Genomic DNA, 14,177 nt, shown 5'->3' on the forward strand with positions numbered 1-14,177 from the left:
CAGTACCAGTGGACGCTCGCCTGTCACTTAAGTTGATACCGCAGTCTGATCACCATGAGGTACATCCATTTGCGGTAACTACTTCCTCAACATGATGCACATGGACCTCTTTTGACAGAAAAGGCCTAAGGTACAACACCCGAATATTGCACCTGATTAATGAAATCCATACTATATATCAATATCTATATCTATCTATATTTTTCAGGCATGTTGTATCATATGAGAAGTGTAGGTTACGGACGAGGGCCAGCAGATCCCACGGCGCAGGATCGGTGCCTTCCGCTAGACGCTCCATGTTACTTACCTGTCTGATCATGCACTGGAGAAGACCCCGCATCAGCTTCACCACGTTCTATGGAGACACAACACCAATGCTCAGCATTAGTTACGCAGACGCCACCATGGTACAAGGCTGATATCACTGCTTATACTGATATAGTCATTGTCATACTGATTAAGGTTTCATCCCTTCTCAAATTCCTTCACCAACCATTACATATATCAAACATAATAGAACCTCCAGTAGACTTCATGTGAATCACTTTGGTTTCTTTCCTGGATCGCTCCAGCTGATCAGCTGTTCGGCTCCGCAGGTGCATGTGTCGCGGCTGTGTGACAGTCACAGCACATGCATGGAGAGCCCAACAAACAGGATCTTCATGCATGTGTCGTGCCTGTCACACAGCCGCGACACATGCAACTGCGGAGCCAAACAGCTGATCAGCCGGAGCAATCCAGAAAGCCGGGTTCCCTCCGCAGCTTTTTCGGTAAGCGCTATAGCTTACCGAAGAAGCAGGGACCCGAGCAAATTCGCTCAACTCTACTCAAAACCACATCCAAGAAGTATATTAACCCTTCAGGAGCTTCTCAAGATTTTTTTGGAAAAAAAAAATTAACATTTAACTTTTTTTCAAGAAAAAAATGACTTCAGATCCAATTTATTTTTCATTTTGACAAGGGTAACAGGAAAAAAAATGGGACCACAAAATTTGTTGTGTAATTTCTCCTGAGCATGCCACTACCCTGTATGTGGGAGAAAACCACTGTTTGGGCACAAGGCAGAGCTTGGAAGTGAAAGAGCGCCATCTGACTTTTGGCTGGAACAATTGGAGCATTTGAAGAGCTCCTGATGTGCCTAAGCAGTGAAAATCCCCCATAAGTGACACCATTTTGGAAACTAGACCAGACAGGGAACTGATCTAGATGTGTGGTGAGCACATTGAGCCCTTAAGTGCTTCATATAAGTTTATAACATTGAGCCATAAAAAATATATATCAAATTTTCCCCACAAATATGATTTTAGCACAAAATTTTGCATTATCATAAGGATAAAAGGAAAAATTGCACCATACATTTTGTTCCTCCCGAGTATGCCAATACCTCACATGAGGGAGAAAACTACCGTTTGGGCGCACGGAAGGAGCATCATTTGACTTTTCGAATGTAAAATTTCCTGGAATCATAAGCAGACATCATGTCCCATTTGGAGAGCCCTGATGTGCCTAAACAGTGGAAACCCCCCACAAGTGACCTCATTTTGGAAACTAGACCCCTCAAGGAATATATTTACGGTACATGTTTTGTGAGCACCTTGAACCCTGAGGTGCTTCACAGAATTTTATAACGTGAGCCGTGAAAATAGTAAAAATCACATTTTAATCACAAAAATGTTGCTTTAGCCCCAAGTTCTTATTTTTTCTAAGGGCTAATGGAATTTTTTTTTTTTTTACAACAAACTGAGGTCTATTTTTTCTTGAGTGTGCGCCAATACCCTACAGGTAGTTGGGAAATATTTTTCAGGTACAGTGCAAAGCTCAGAAGGTAAGGAGTGCCTGATTTTACTGTTATGGTTTGCAGGTGGCATGACCCACTTGGAAAGCCCATGAGGGGCCAGACCAGCAGAACCCCCCCCTTAAGTGACCGCCATTTTACAAACTACACCTCTCAATGAATTCTTCTAGGGGTGCAGTGATCATATTGACACCACAGGTGTGTCACAAAATTTTATACCATTGATCAGTGAAGATGAAATAGCTACATTTCCACCATCAAACTTTAGTTTTAGAACCAGATAATACATTTTCACACAAGAAGTGGGTAAAAATGGCACCAAAATTTGTCCCAGAATTTCTACTAAACGTGGCAATACCCCATATGTGGCTCTACAGTACTACAGAGACACTCGGGTGGAATGGAGCACTATTTGCCTCCTGGAACGCAGATTTTTCTAGAACAGTCTGCAAACTCCATATACAATCCCCCCCTCAAGTGACCCCAGTTTGGAAACTATACCCCTTGGGCAATTTACCTACACGTGTAGCGATGATTTTCCAGAAACAAGCAGCAATGAATGTTGCTGAGTGAAAACTGCAAACTGATGTTGTAGTGACCAGTACATTATACCCAGCCCGTGCTTCTGGAGACAAGCACCAACAAGTCAGGCGGGCTCTCATCACTACAGAAATGCCATACATGGACGCAACATGTGGTTTAGGCACACTGGGGCTCAGAAGGGAGTGGGGCATTTGAATTTGGGAGCAGAGAACTTAATTTCTTTTGGGGAGCAAGGAGCCATTTCACTTTTCCAGAGCCTTTGTGATACCAGTAACGTGGAAGTCCCCAATATATAACAGATGACAGACCTTAGCCAGGGCTTGCTTTTTTGGAGATTGAGTTGAAGTTTTTATTGGGAACATTTTACATGACATTTATGATCTCATTTATCTGGCGCTCTATGCTGAGTACTTACATCGGGGTTTACATCTAATCTGAGTGACGTGATTCAGATGAAACCCCTGAGGCATCCATTCACTATAATGAGGTAGCAGAGATACTCTGGACTTCATATGGCCTCGCTTCAGCGGTGTCCTTTTCAGAAGTGCACAAAACTGTGGCCCACAGCACTTTTATGCAATCCTAAAAAGATGGACACTGCCGGATCACAGGTCAGATGGCGTCCACAGTGCCTCCATCTGCCTCATTATAGGGAATCTTCCAAAAAAGGTTCCGTCTGAATCATGTATTTTAGAGATTTACATGGAAACCCTGATGTATGCGCTCAGCGTAGAGCACAGGATAAATGTGTGCCGAGCCTTAATGCGATCTTTTAGAGGCAGAATGAAAAAAAAAATCAACAGCATGTGAAGAACTGGTTTTATTTTTTTTCGCTGTTACTATTGCGGTATAAGTGATTAGACGACTTTATTCTTCAGGTCGGTGCAATTACAGCGATACCAGATCTATATCTGGTTCTCTGTTTGGCTGCTGTTACACACTAAAAGACGCTATTGAAAAATAGTTTTCACATCCCCATATATTGAGAGCTACAATTTTTCCATACTTTGGCCAACAGAGTCATGTGAGGGCTTGTTTTTTGCAGGATGAGTTGACGTAATTATTGTTAGCATTTTCGGGCACGTGACCTTTTATGATCACTTTCTACTCCGATTTTTGGGATGCAGAATGAAGAACAAGCAATTCAGAAGTTTTTCTTTTCTTTTTTTTGGGGGGGGGTGGATTATGCCGTACCGTGTGTGGTAAAATTTGTAAGGTAGTTTTATTTTTCGGGTCAGTACGATTACAGCGGTACCTCATTTATATCTTTTTTAATGTTTTGGCGCTTTTACACAATTAAAAACTATTTCATAGAAAAAAAAATAATTATTTTTGCATTACTTTATTCTGAGAGCTATAACTTTTTATTTTTCTGCTGATGGAGCTGTATGGCAGCTTGTTTTTTTTGCAGGACAAGATGACGCTTTCAGCTGTACCATGTTTATTTACATCAGTCTTTTTAGTCGTGTTTTATACCACTTTTTGTTCGGTAGTATGATGATAAATAAAAAAAAAGTAATAAAAGAGGGATTTTGGGTTCTTACCGTAAAACCTCTTTCTTGGAGCCTTCATTGGGGGGGGACACAGAATACCATGGGTGTATGCTGCTGCTGCTGCTAGGAGGCTGACACTAAGCAAAACAAGAAAATTAGCTCCTCCCCGGCAGTATACACCCACCGACAGGCACCAAGCACCTCAGTTGGTGAAAAAGCAGTAGGAGAAGCAACCAAAAGCAATGAACATATGTACCAACCCAACAAGGGACTCGAAGACCCAGCACGGTACAGCTTAAACAGGGAGGGTGCTGTGTCCTTCAATGAAGGCTCCAAGAAAGAGATTTTACGGTAAGAACCCAAAATCCCTCTTTCTTTATCGCCTTATTGGGGGACACAGAATACCATGGGACGTTCCAAAGCAGTCCCGAGGGTGGGAACAGCAATAAAAGGAACGACAGAAGGAAGGGCTTAGGTCGGCCGGTGCGCGACCGCCGCCTGCAGAATCTTCCTACCAAGAGCTGCATCAGACGAGGCCTGGGTATGAACCCTGTAGAACCTCGCAAAGGTGTGCAAAGACGACCAGGTCGCGGCCCTGCAAAGTTGTGAGGCCGAAGCCTGGTGTCGCACAGCCCAAGAAGCCCGAACAGCCCGGGTGGAGTGGGCTTTCACTCCCGGAGGGGGCCGTTTCTCCTGAAGTCGATAGGCTTCCAGGATGGTAGACTGAATCCAGCGAGCAATTGTGGATTTGGAGGCCGGAAAACCTTTCCGGCAACCCTCAGAAATGAGAAGCAGGGAATCAGATTGGCGAAAAGAAGCGGTCCTGGCAAGGTAAACACGCAAGGCTCTCACTACGTCCAGTTTGTGGAGTGACTTTTCCAGAGGATGAGCAGGCGTAGGACAAAAGTGATGGAAGGACGATATCTTCGTTAATGTGAAAGGGAGATACCACTTTTGGAAGGAAGGAAGGAACTGGCCTGAGAACAACCTTATCTTGGTGGAGGATAAGGTACGGAGAACGACAGGATAAGGCCGCCAGCTCAGAAACTCTCCTGATGGAAGTAATGGCGATTAGAAAAGACACCTGCCATGAAAGACAGAGGGATGTCCTGGATTGGTTCGAATGGTGCCTTCTGGAGGGCGCCAAGAACAAGATTGAGATCCCATGGATCTATCGGAATGATGAGGAGGAGCCACATAGGCGACTCCTTGGAGAAAAGTCTTCACTTGCGGTAAGGAAGCTAGATCCTTCTGGAAGAGGATTGCTAGGGCAGACACCTGGCCTTTGAGAGTACTGAGGGATAGGCCCGCATCCAAACCAGATTGGAGGAAACGAAGAATGGATGGAATGGAGAATGACAGTGGAAGAACCTCGTTATCGCGCCAACGGAAAAAGGCCTTCCAGTACCTATGGTAAATGCGGGAGGAAGCTGGCTTCCGAGCCTTGATCATGGTCTGAATGACCCGGCTGGAAAACCCTGAATCCTTCGGAATTGCATCCTCATCGGCCATGCCGTTACACTCAGAGCCTGAGAACGCTGGTGGTAACGAGGGCCGAGCGAGAGAAGATCTGTACGGTCTGGAAGCCTTCGTGGGACGTCCACGAGCATGTTCACCAACTCCGCGTACCAAGGGCGTCTCAGCCAGTCTGGAGCCACTAGGATGACTGGAATGCCCTCTGACTATCTTTTTGACCACTCTAGGAATGAGGGCAAGGGGAGGAAACAGGTAAGGCAGCTGGAACTGGGACAACGGAATTACTAGGGCGTCGCAACCGACGGCTAGAGGATCCCTGGACCTGGCTACAAAGTGAGGAACTTTGTTGTTCATCCGAGATGCCATGAGATCGACGTCCGGGGTGCCCCAACGCTGGCATATTGGGATGAAGGGACCATTCGCCTGACGCTAGACCTTGGCGACTGAAGAAGTCAGCTGCCCAATTTTCCACCCCTGGAATGTGAACAGCGGAGATCGCCGGAACGTGAGGCTCTGCCCAGCGCAGCATCCTTGCCACTTCTGACATTACCTGCCTGCTGTGAGTACCGCCCTGGTGGTTTTTGTACGCCACAGCCGTGGCGTTGTCTGACTGAATGCGGACTGGTTTGCCTACGAGGAGATGCTGCCAACGAAGGAGAGCAAGGAGGATTGCCCTGATCTCCAGAAGGTTGATGGGCAGAAGAGTCTCCTAGGCGTCCCAGCGCCCTTGGGCCGTTTTCTGATGGTACACCTCCCCCCATCCTAGGAGACTGGCATCGGTGGTGAAGACCTGCCACCGAGGCGGAAGAAAAGACCTTCCGCGAAGAACTGACGCCGGCAATGTCCACCAAGTCAGCGATTGTCTGACACTGAGCTGAAGAATGGGGCGGTCCAGAGAAAACGAGGTCTTGTCCCAGACTGACAGGAGGAACAGTTGGAGAGGGCGAGAGTGGAATTGTGCGAAGGGCACTGCTTCCATGGAAGCTATCATCGTCCCCAGGACCCTCATGCAGGACCGAAGGGACTTGATCCTCGAGCGTTGTAGAGACTGGATCCTTTTGGAAAGGGTTGAAAACTTGTCCCTCGGTAGAAACACCCAGGCTAGATTCGTGTCGAACTCCATGCCCAAAAAGGTCAGACGTTGGGTAGGGCGCAGGATGGACTTCTCCTCGTTGACTATCCATCCGAGGCGGCTGAGGGCATCCAAGGTTATCTGAAGACTGTGAAGACAGTCTTGGCGGGACGAACCCTTGATCAGGAGATCGTCCAGGTAAGGGATGATAAGAATCCCTCTGGATCGAAGGATGGCCGTGACTGTTGCCATCACCTTCGTAAAGACACGGGGAGCGGAGGCTAGTCCAAAGGGGAGGGCCGTGAAGTGATAGTGATTGTCCTGAATCGCAAAGCAGAGGTATCTCTGATGCCGCAGAGAAAAGGGGATGTGGAGGTAGCCCTCCTGTATGTCCACAGAGCAGAGAAACTCTCCGGATCTTCACGTGGCGATTGAGCAACTTGAGATCCAAAATTGGACGAGAAGAGACGTCCTTTTTCGGGACTACGAAGAGATTCGAGTAGAACCCTAAAAACCGTTCGTCTGCAAGAACGGGAATGATGATTCCTGCGGAAAGGAGGGAGGAGACGGCCTGAAGGAACCCTGGAATCTGTGATCGCTGTCTTGGGGATCGAGACAGAAAGAAGCGACTGGGGGAGAAGAAAAACTCGATTTTGTATCCGGATGTGATGATTTCCCTGACCCAAGAGTCGTCGATAATGGATAATCATGCATCTTAGAAAGAGTAAAGTCAGCCTCCCACCCTGGAAAGATTTCCAGGTGGGGGTGACCCGTCACTTAGATGAAAATCTGCCGGATCGGGAGCCTGAGGACCTGGAGGGCTGACCTCTGGATCTCCATCGGGGAGCTGGCTTATAAGAAGGCTTTCTCCGGTCTCTGGAAGCAGGATGCAAGTAATGCTGGGATGAACCTTCTGCGGGAGAGGAGGGGCGAAAGGACCTAAACGGCCGAGAAGCCTTCCTGTTAAAGAACCTCTTAGGGCGGGACTGGGGAAGGGAAATGCCCTTTCCACCAGTGGCATCCGAGATTCGCATTCCACGACTTGCACCAAAGAATGCGGCGTATGGCTACTATGTTGCTGTTAGCTCTTGCTACGCACCCAGCCGCGTCCAAGGAGGCAGCCAAAAGGTATTTGCCCGCATGACTAAATTGGTCTGCTAAATCCGCCAGCTTGTCCTGAGGGGCTGCTGCTGAAATGCGTTTGCGCAGAATCTTTGCCCAAGCTGAAATGACCTTCGCCACCCAAGCGGAGGCGAAGATAGGACAGAGGGGAGCATCGGATGCCTCAAAAATTGACTTAGCCAACAACTCTATTTGCCGGTCTATTGGATCTTTAAGAGAAGCTCCGTCCGGAAGGGAAAGAACCGTCTTAGAGGAAATCCGAGAAAACTGGTGGATCTACGTCGGGAGCTTTGGTTCATTTCGTGACTAGATCTGCATCGAAGGGATATAGTACATCTGAGTACTTGCGGCCTGAAAAACGTTTCTCAGGATGTTGCCAGTGATTGGCTAAGGAAGTGTCGAACTCTTTGTGATTAGGAAAGGTTCGAGATGGAGGCCTCACTTTCTTAAAGGAAACAGGGCATTCCTGAGGGGGTGCCTTATCCTCCTTTATCTTGAGAGTTTGGAATATAGCCGATATGAGACTATCTACCATATCCGAGTTCTAGCTATGTTGTCCGCTTCTGAGTCAGATCCAGATTGGGAATCATCGTCTGACCTAGGATCGTCTGTTGAGGATGGAGACAAGGAACGTAGCCTGGGAGAAGCGGAGGGACCCTGCGAACTGGAAGAAGAGCCAGACAGGACCCGCTTCCTAGAGCCCCTACCCGGCTTGTCCGTCTGAGGGTCGCGGTCAGGTGCTGGCGACTCACCGTGAGAGGCGGTCGGCGCACAGGTGGCTGCAGATAGCTGGGGTAACCGCTCTAAGACCTGGACCAGAGATTGAGACACTTTCGTGAGATCAGAGACCGACTGAGACCGCCACGGCCCACTCAGGGGATGGGGTGCTCTCAACCCGGGGCTCGGAGTGCTCCTGAGGGGCAGAGATGGAGGAAGGGCTGCAGGACGGACAGAAGGGAGACGACTGACCTGATACCCACTTCTTTTTACGTCGCGCGCAGGCGTAGTGAATAACGGTGGGTCCTAGAGCAGAGAGCTCCTGCAGGATTGGGCATATGTCAAAGGGGTAGAAACACTGCCTGATGTGGAACTGCGGATGGGAGCTAATTCTAGCGTCAGCTGAAGCAGCGCCGAGCCTACCGAGGATCAGGTGCAGAAAAACCAGCGGTGTCCCCCAGGAAGAAATCTTGTGAAGAGAGAGGCAGGAAGAGACGCTAGCGATGGGCGGGGCTTAATCGCCAAGCCCTGATTGGAAGAGGACTGAGGAGGGGGCGCGGTAAATTTCCCACTGACAGGGCTGAAGAGAAAGCAGCCCTGTGCTATGCTGTAAAAGTGCGCGAAGAAAGCGCTCACAGGGAGAGGGGAGAAGCTTTTTTTTTTTTCTTTTTGAAAACGAAAGTGAAAGTGCTCCCTCTGCCCTCATGAGCGACGGCGCGCCCGGAGCAAAGAAACCACAGGGACAGAACCCACAGAGACCAGGAGGCCACAGGGATAGGAAGGTCACAGGGACAGGGCAGCCACCGGGTAGGATGCTGCCTGTGGAGGCCACCGCTGAACCCCCCGATGATAAGCGCATCTAACAGCGCTTAGGGAAAACTGGCGGGAAATTCAAAAAGGGGTACTGATCCTGATAGCGTGGTGCAGGGCTGTATTTTAATACAGCGCAGTACTGGCTGTAACACTGCAGGGCTAGGGTCCATATTTGAGAGCGGGGCTGGAGGGGACATCTGGATCCGCTTACCTGACGTCCTTGAGGAGGATGACCGCAGGGGCCCACGATAGTGCGGGTACTGAGGATCGTTTCTCCCAGCGGCCTGCAGGCTATGTCTGTATGGTGCAGAAGACGGCCATGGTAGGGGAAACGTCACCGCTGGCGACTGCCGTCTTCCTCTCAGCCCTGTCCCGGGAGAGGGGTGAGGAGGGTACTCGGCTAGGACCGTCCACCGTTATAAGCCCATAGCACCCGAGGGTGATAGGGGAAGGTCCTGCCTGCGTTCCTGAGAGTTGCGATGTGGGTGACACCACACTGCTCGCTCAGCCGCATTAATAGGAAAAGCAGGATGAACTCACATCCCGTTTCCTGATGCTGTATCTGAAAAAGAAAGGGGAAATCATTAAAAAAACACAACTAAAACCTGAAAAGAAAGGATTAAATGCGGATCTGGGGAGATCCCGGTCCGCCTCCTACAGACACTAAGCACAGAGGTGCATGGTGCCTGTCGGTGGGTGTATACTGCCGGGGAGGAGCTAATTTTCTTGTTTTGCATAGTGTCAGCCTCCTAGCAGCAGCATACACCCATGGTATTCTGTGTCCCCCAATAAGGCGATAAAGAAATATTGCTTTATATTTTCTCTATGGTGTTCACTAAAGGGGTTGACTAGTGGGACAGTCTTAGGGTGTGTGCAGACACTGCGGATTCTGCTGCGGATTTTGCAGATTAGCCTGCGGTTTTTCACCTCTACAATGGAGGAGATGGTAAACCGCAGCACAATCCGCAGAAAGAATTGACATGTCAATTCTTTCTGTGGATTAGAAACCACAGCAAATCCGCGCGGAAAAGTCTGCACTGCGGTTTCCATTTCCCATAGGATATTATGGTACCGTACACCACAGCAGAAACTGCTGCGGATCCGCAGGGCCAAAACCGCTGCGGATCCGCAGCAGAATCCGCAGCGTGTGCACACACCCTTATAGGTTGGGTCGTTGCAGATGCAGCAATACCAAATATGTATACTTTTATTGTTTATATATTTTCATTCAAATATTTATTTATATGTACAATATCTTTTGATTCTTTATTTTTTTCTATATTTTTATCTCAACTTTTTTACTTTGTCCCACTATCATTTTTTGCAGGCTGATAGCTTGTATAGTGAGGAAATGCTGCAGAAATTGTAAGCTCTGCACTAACAGAAGACATCAGTCACCATGACAACATCCGGTCACCATGGCAACGATCGGGACCCCACGTCATGCACCGAGGTCTCCTATCCAAAGGCAGAGGGGCTGTCAGCCCTCTAAGGGTACCCGTGTAGGGATTGGCGGGCCGGACTGTGGTAGAGGAGATGATGAAAGAGATAGGGAGACCAGCATGGATGGGGAGGGTGACCCGCTTCTTGACGCTGACAGACTGGAGACTGAGACAGAATAGCTTAGTTACTCACCGATAACGGTGTTTCTCGGAACCCATCACAGCACCACAGAGAGAGGGGGTCCGCCCATCAAGGACAGGAACCCACAGATAAAAAGGCGGCACCTCTCCTCCGCCCCCAGTTGGTTACAGAGCATCAGAGGGTCTCCCAGTTAGTTAACAACAAAAGTATATACATAACATTATAATATTGCATATTTATGGAGAAGCACCGTGTCTAACAAAAACACTCTACACACATTAAACCGTGCTCATCGCACACGTGAAAGGGGGGGGGGAAATAAGCGGGTGCTGTCATGGGTTCCGAGAAACACCGTTATCGGTGAGTAACTAAGCTATTCTCTCTCACCCATGACAGCACCACGGAGAGAATTTCAGAGATTGGTAGCTTAGGGAGGGACCACCGCCTGAAGGACCCTTCTCCCGAAGGTTAGGTCAGACATAGAGGCTAGATCTAGACGATAGTGTCTGAAAAAGGTGGGAGGTGGTGGCCGCCTTACAGATCTGTTCAATCGATACCTCTGATCTTTCTGCCCATGAGGTCGCCATTGCCCTTGTAGAGTGTGCTTTTAAACCCTCCGGGATGGTATTCCCACTGGATGAGTATGCCAGGGCAATCGCATCCCTTATCCACCTTGCTAGGGTACTCTTGGATGCCTTGAGTCCCTTTCGAGGCCCCTGGAAACACACAAAGAGACCCTTCCTTCCTACATCCCTTGGTGGCCTCTAAGTACTGAACTAGGCACCTCTTCACATCTAGTGTGTGTGAAATTTCTCCTCTCCCCTATTCCTAGGGTTTGGGCAGAAGGAAGGAAGGACCACTTCCTGGGACCTATGGAAGTGAGTCGCCACCTTGGGTAGGAACGCCGGGTCAGGTTTCAGTATGACTATCGTCTAGGATTTTAGTGAACGGAGGTATTGCTTACAAAGCCTGAATATCGCTCACTCTGCGAGCGGATGTTAGGGCTACTAGAAGTACCGTCTTTAATGATAGGGTTTTTAGGGGTACCGACTGGATGGGTTCAAATAGGGGCCCCATTAGTGCAGACAATACTAGATTTAGATCCCATGATGGTAGTTTCTGGGTGATTATTGGTCTAGACCTGGCTGCAGCCCTCATGAACTGTGCTACCCAAGGGTTGCCTGCCACGTCCTGGTTATAAAGGGCACCTAGAGCCGCTATCTGTACCTTCAATGTATTAGTCGCCAGCCGCTGTTCTAGCCCCTTTTGCAGAAATTCAAGAATTTTGTCAATCTGAACTCCATCTTGAACCCTTGCCCCGGAGCTGGACAGAAATTTCCTCCAAGTTCTCCCGTAGGCCCTGGTTGCTATCGGTTTCCTACTCTTTTGTAGAGTGGAGACCAGGTTTTCTGAGAACCCCCTCCCCCTCAGCAGTGCCCTTTCAAATTCCATGCTGTTAAATGGAGGTTCACTGCCTGAGGATGTAACACGGGACCTTGGGACAGAAGGTCGGGGAGATCTGGTAGAACCCAGGGGTCGGTTATTGACAGTATTCTCAGCCAGGAGAACCAGGTTCTTTTCGGCCAAAACAGGGCTATTAGTATCATTCTTGCCCTGTCTTCTCTGACTTTCCTTATGACTGCCGGGATGAGAATGGGCGGCGGAAAAGCATACATTAGGCCCTGTGTCCACGGAAGCATAAATGCATCCAGGGTCCGGGGGTTTCCCCTGGAGTTTAGTGAACAGAAAGCTTTTACTTTCTTGTTTTTGTAATCGGCAAACAGATCCACGTCCGGTGTTCCCCACATTTTTACAATCTGCCGAAAAATGGGACTGTTTTAGAACCCACTCCCCTTGATGTAGCTGGGTGCGACTCAAGAAGCCTGCTCTCTGGTTTTCTACTCCCCGTATGTGTAGTGCAGAGAGGGATAGTAGGTTTTCCTCGGCTAGCGTGAAAATTTCGGAGGATGTGTTCATTAGTGTTCTGGACCTGGTTCCCCCCTGATGATTTATGTAGGCCACGTCACCCGATTGTCCGAAAATATCCGGACATGATGACCCCATAGTACCAGCAGAAAGTGTGTTAGGGCATAGCCTACTGCCAATAGTTCTTTTTGGTTCAAGGAGGCTTCTAGTTCCTGAGCTCCCCATTCCCCCTGAGCCACCCTGTTGCTCATATGTGCTCCCCATCCCTTGGGACTGGCATCTGTGGTGATTGTGTGACTGTTATCACCCACGGAACCCCTTTGGATAGGTTGTCTCTGTTTCCCCACCAAGCTAGGGAATGAATAGTTTTGGAGTCTAGTGTAATTTGACCTTCCAAGTGACCTCCTAATGCCAACTGGTTGGCTAATACATCCCATTGGAGATCTCTCGTATGTATCTTTGCCCACTGGACCGCTGGCAGGCAGGCGGAGAGGGACCCTAGTAGCGACATTGCTTTTCTTAGCGTCATAGAAGGGTTCTGCGTCGCTCTTGCTACCATCTGAGCAATCCTTTCCTTTTTGTGGTCTGGGAGGTAACACTCCTGGGTGTTTGAGTCCAGTGTCAGGCCTAGGAATTCCTGAATTTCTTTGGGCTCGATCCTTGATTTTTTTAGGTTTAGAAGCCAGCCGAGGTTTTGTAGAGTGTATCACTCTGTCCCTCTGTTCCTGGCATCTTTGGGCCGAGTTGCTCGCTATTAAAAAATCGTCCAAATATGGTACTATTCGAATATCTTGTTCTCTTAGGTGCGCCATCATCTCTGCCACTAGTTTCGTGAAAACTCGCGGGCTACAGAAATACCAAATGGCAGGGCCCTGTACTGAAACTCCCTTACTTCGCCTCCTATGGAGACCGCCAGTCTGAGGTATTTCCGGGAGTCTTTGTGGATGGGGACGTGATAGTATTAGACCTCAGCGATGCGTACTATCATGAAGCAATGTGGAGAGAGAATTTTGATGGTTGACTTGATCGACTCCATTTTGAATTTTTCGTTTTTGACGTAATCGCTCAGCCTCTTTAGATTTATTATTGTCCGGAAGTACCGTCCGGTTTGGTTACTAAAAAGGAGAGGCGAGTAGAACCCTCTGCCTCTCTCCCACGGGGGAACCTCCTGGAGGACCCTTTTGTTCAATAGGCTTAGGACCTCTTTTTCGAGGGCTTCTTGTTCCGTTATTGATGATCTTAGTAGGGTCACCACATTTTTGAGGTGGGAGAGAGAGGAAGTCTATCCTTAGCCCTGATCCTATCAGATTTAATAACCAGGGGTTGTTCGATATCCTCCTCAAGGCTGGGAGAAAAAAAAGCTTAGTCTCCCTCCCACCCTGGGCAAACAGTCACTTGGAGGGTTTTTTTGTCTCGGGACGAGTTACCGAAGAAGAACCCCCTTTCCCTTCTTCTCTCGTCCCATTTTTGTTCTCTCGGGGGTCTCCTCTGCGAAAACTTTTTGTTTCGAAAGGACCTTTTAAAACCCATAGGGCCTAGATTTGGGAATCCCTTCTTTTTATCCCCTGCCTTTTGGAGGATGTCATCCAGCGTTTCCCCGAATAGGAATTTCCCTTCACAAGGGATGGCGCATAGC

The 14,177-nt window shown here is 48.7% G+C and overlaps 1 protein-coding gene across 2 annotated transcripts in view; it reads right to left on the reverse strand.

Moving 5' to 3' along the window:
* PHKA1 (phosphorylase kinase regulatory subunit alpha 1) overlaps window positions 1-14,177 on the reverse strand; it is a 187,818-nt gene that overhangs the window by 158,617 nt on the left and 15,024 nt on the right. For both annotated transcript variants that reach the window (XM_073558789.1, XM_073558788.1), the window contains one exon: window positions 308-355. In XM_073558789.1, coding sequence (XP_073414890.1) covers window positions 308-355 — 48 coding nt within the window. The remainder of the gene's footprint in view (window positions 1-307; window positions 356-14,177) is intronic.

The sequence above is a fragment of the Dendrobates tinctorius genome, unplaced genomic scaffold (genome assembly GCF_039654945.1).
Source record: "Dendrobates tinctorius isolate UK_male_01 unplaced genomic scaffold, ASM3965494v1 ptg000258l, whole genome shotgun sequence".
Lineage (NCBI taxonomy): Eukaryota > Metazoa > Chordata > Amphibia > Anura > Dendrobatidae > Dendrobates > Dendrobates tinctorius.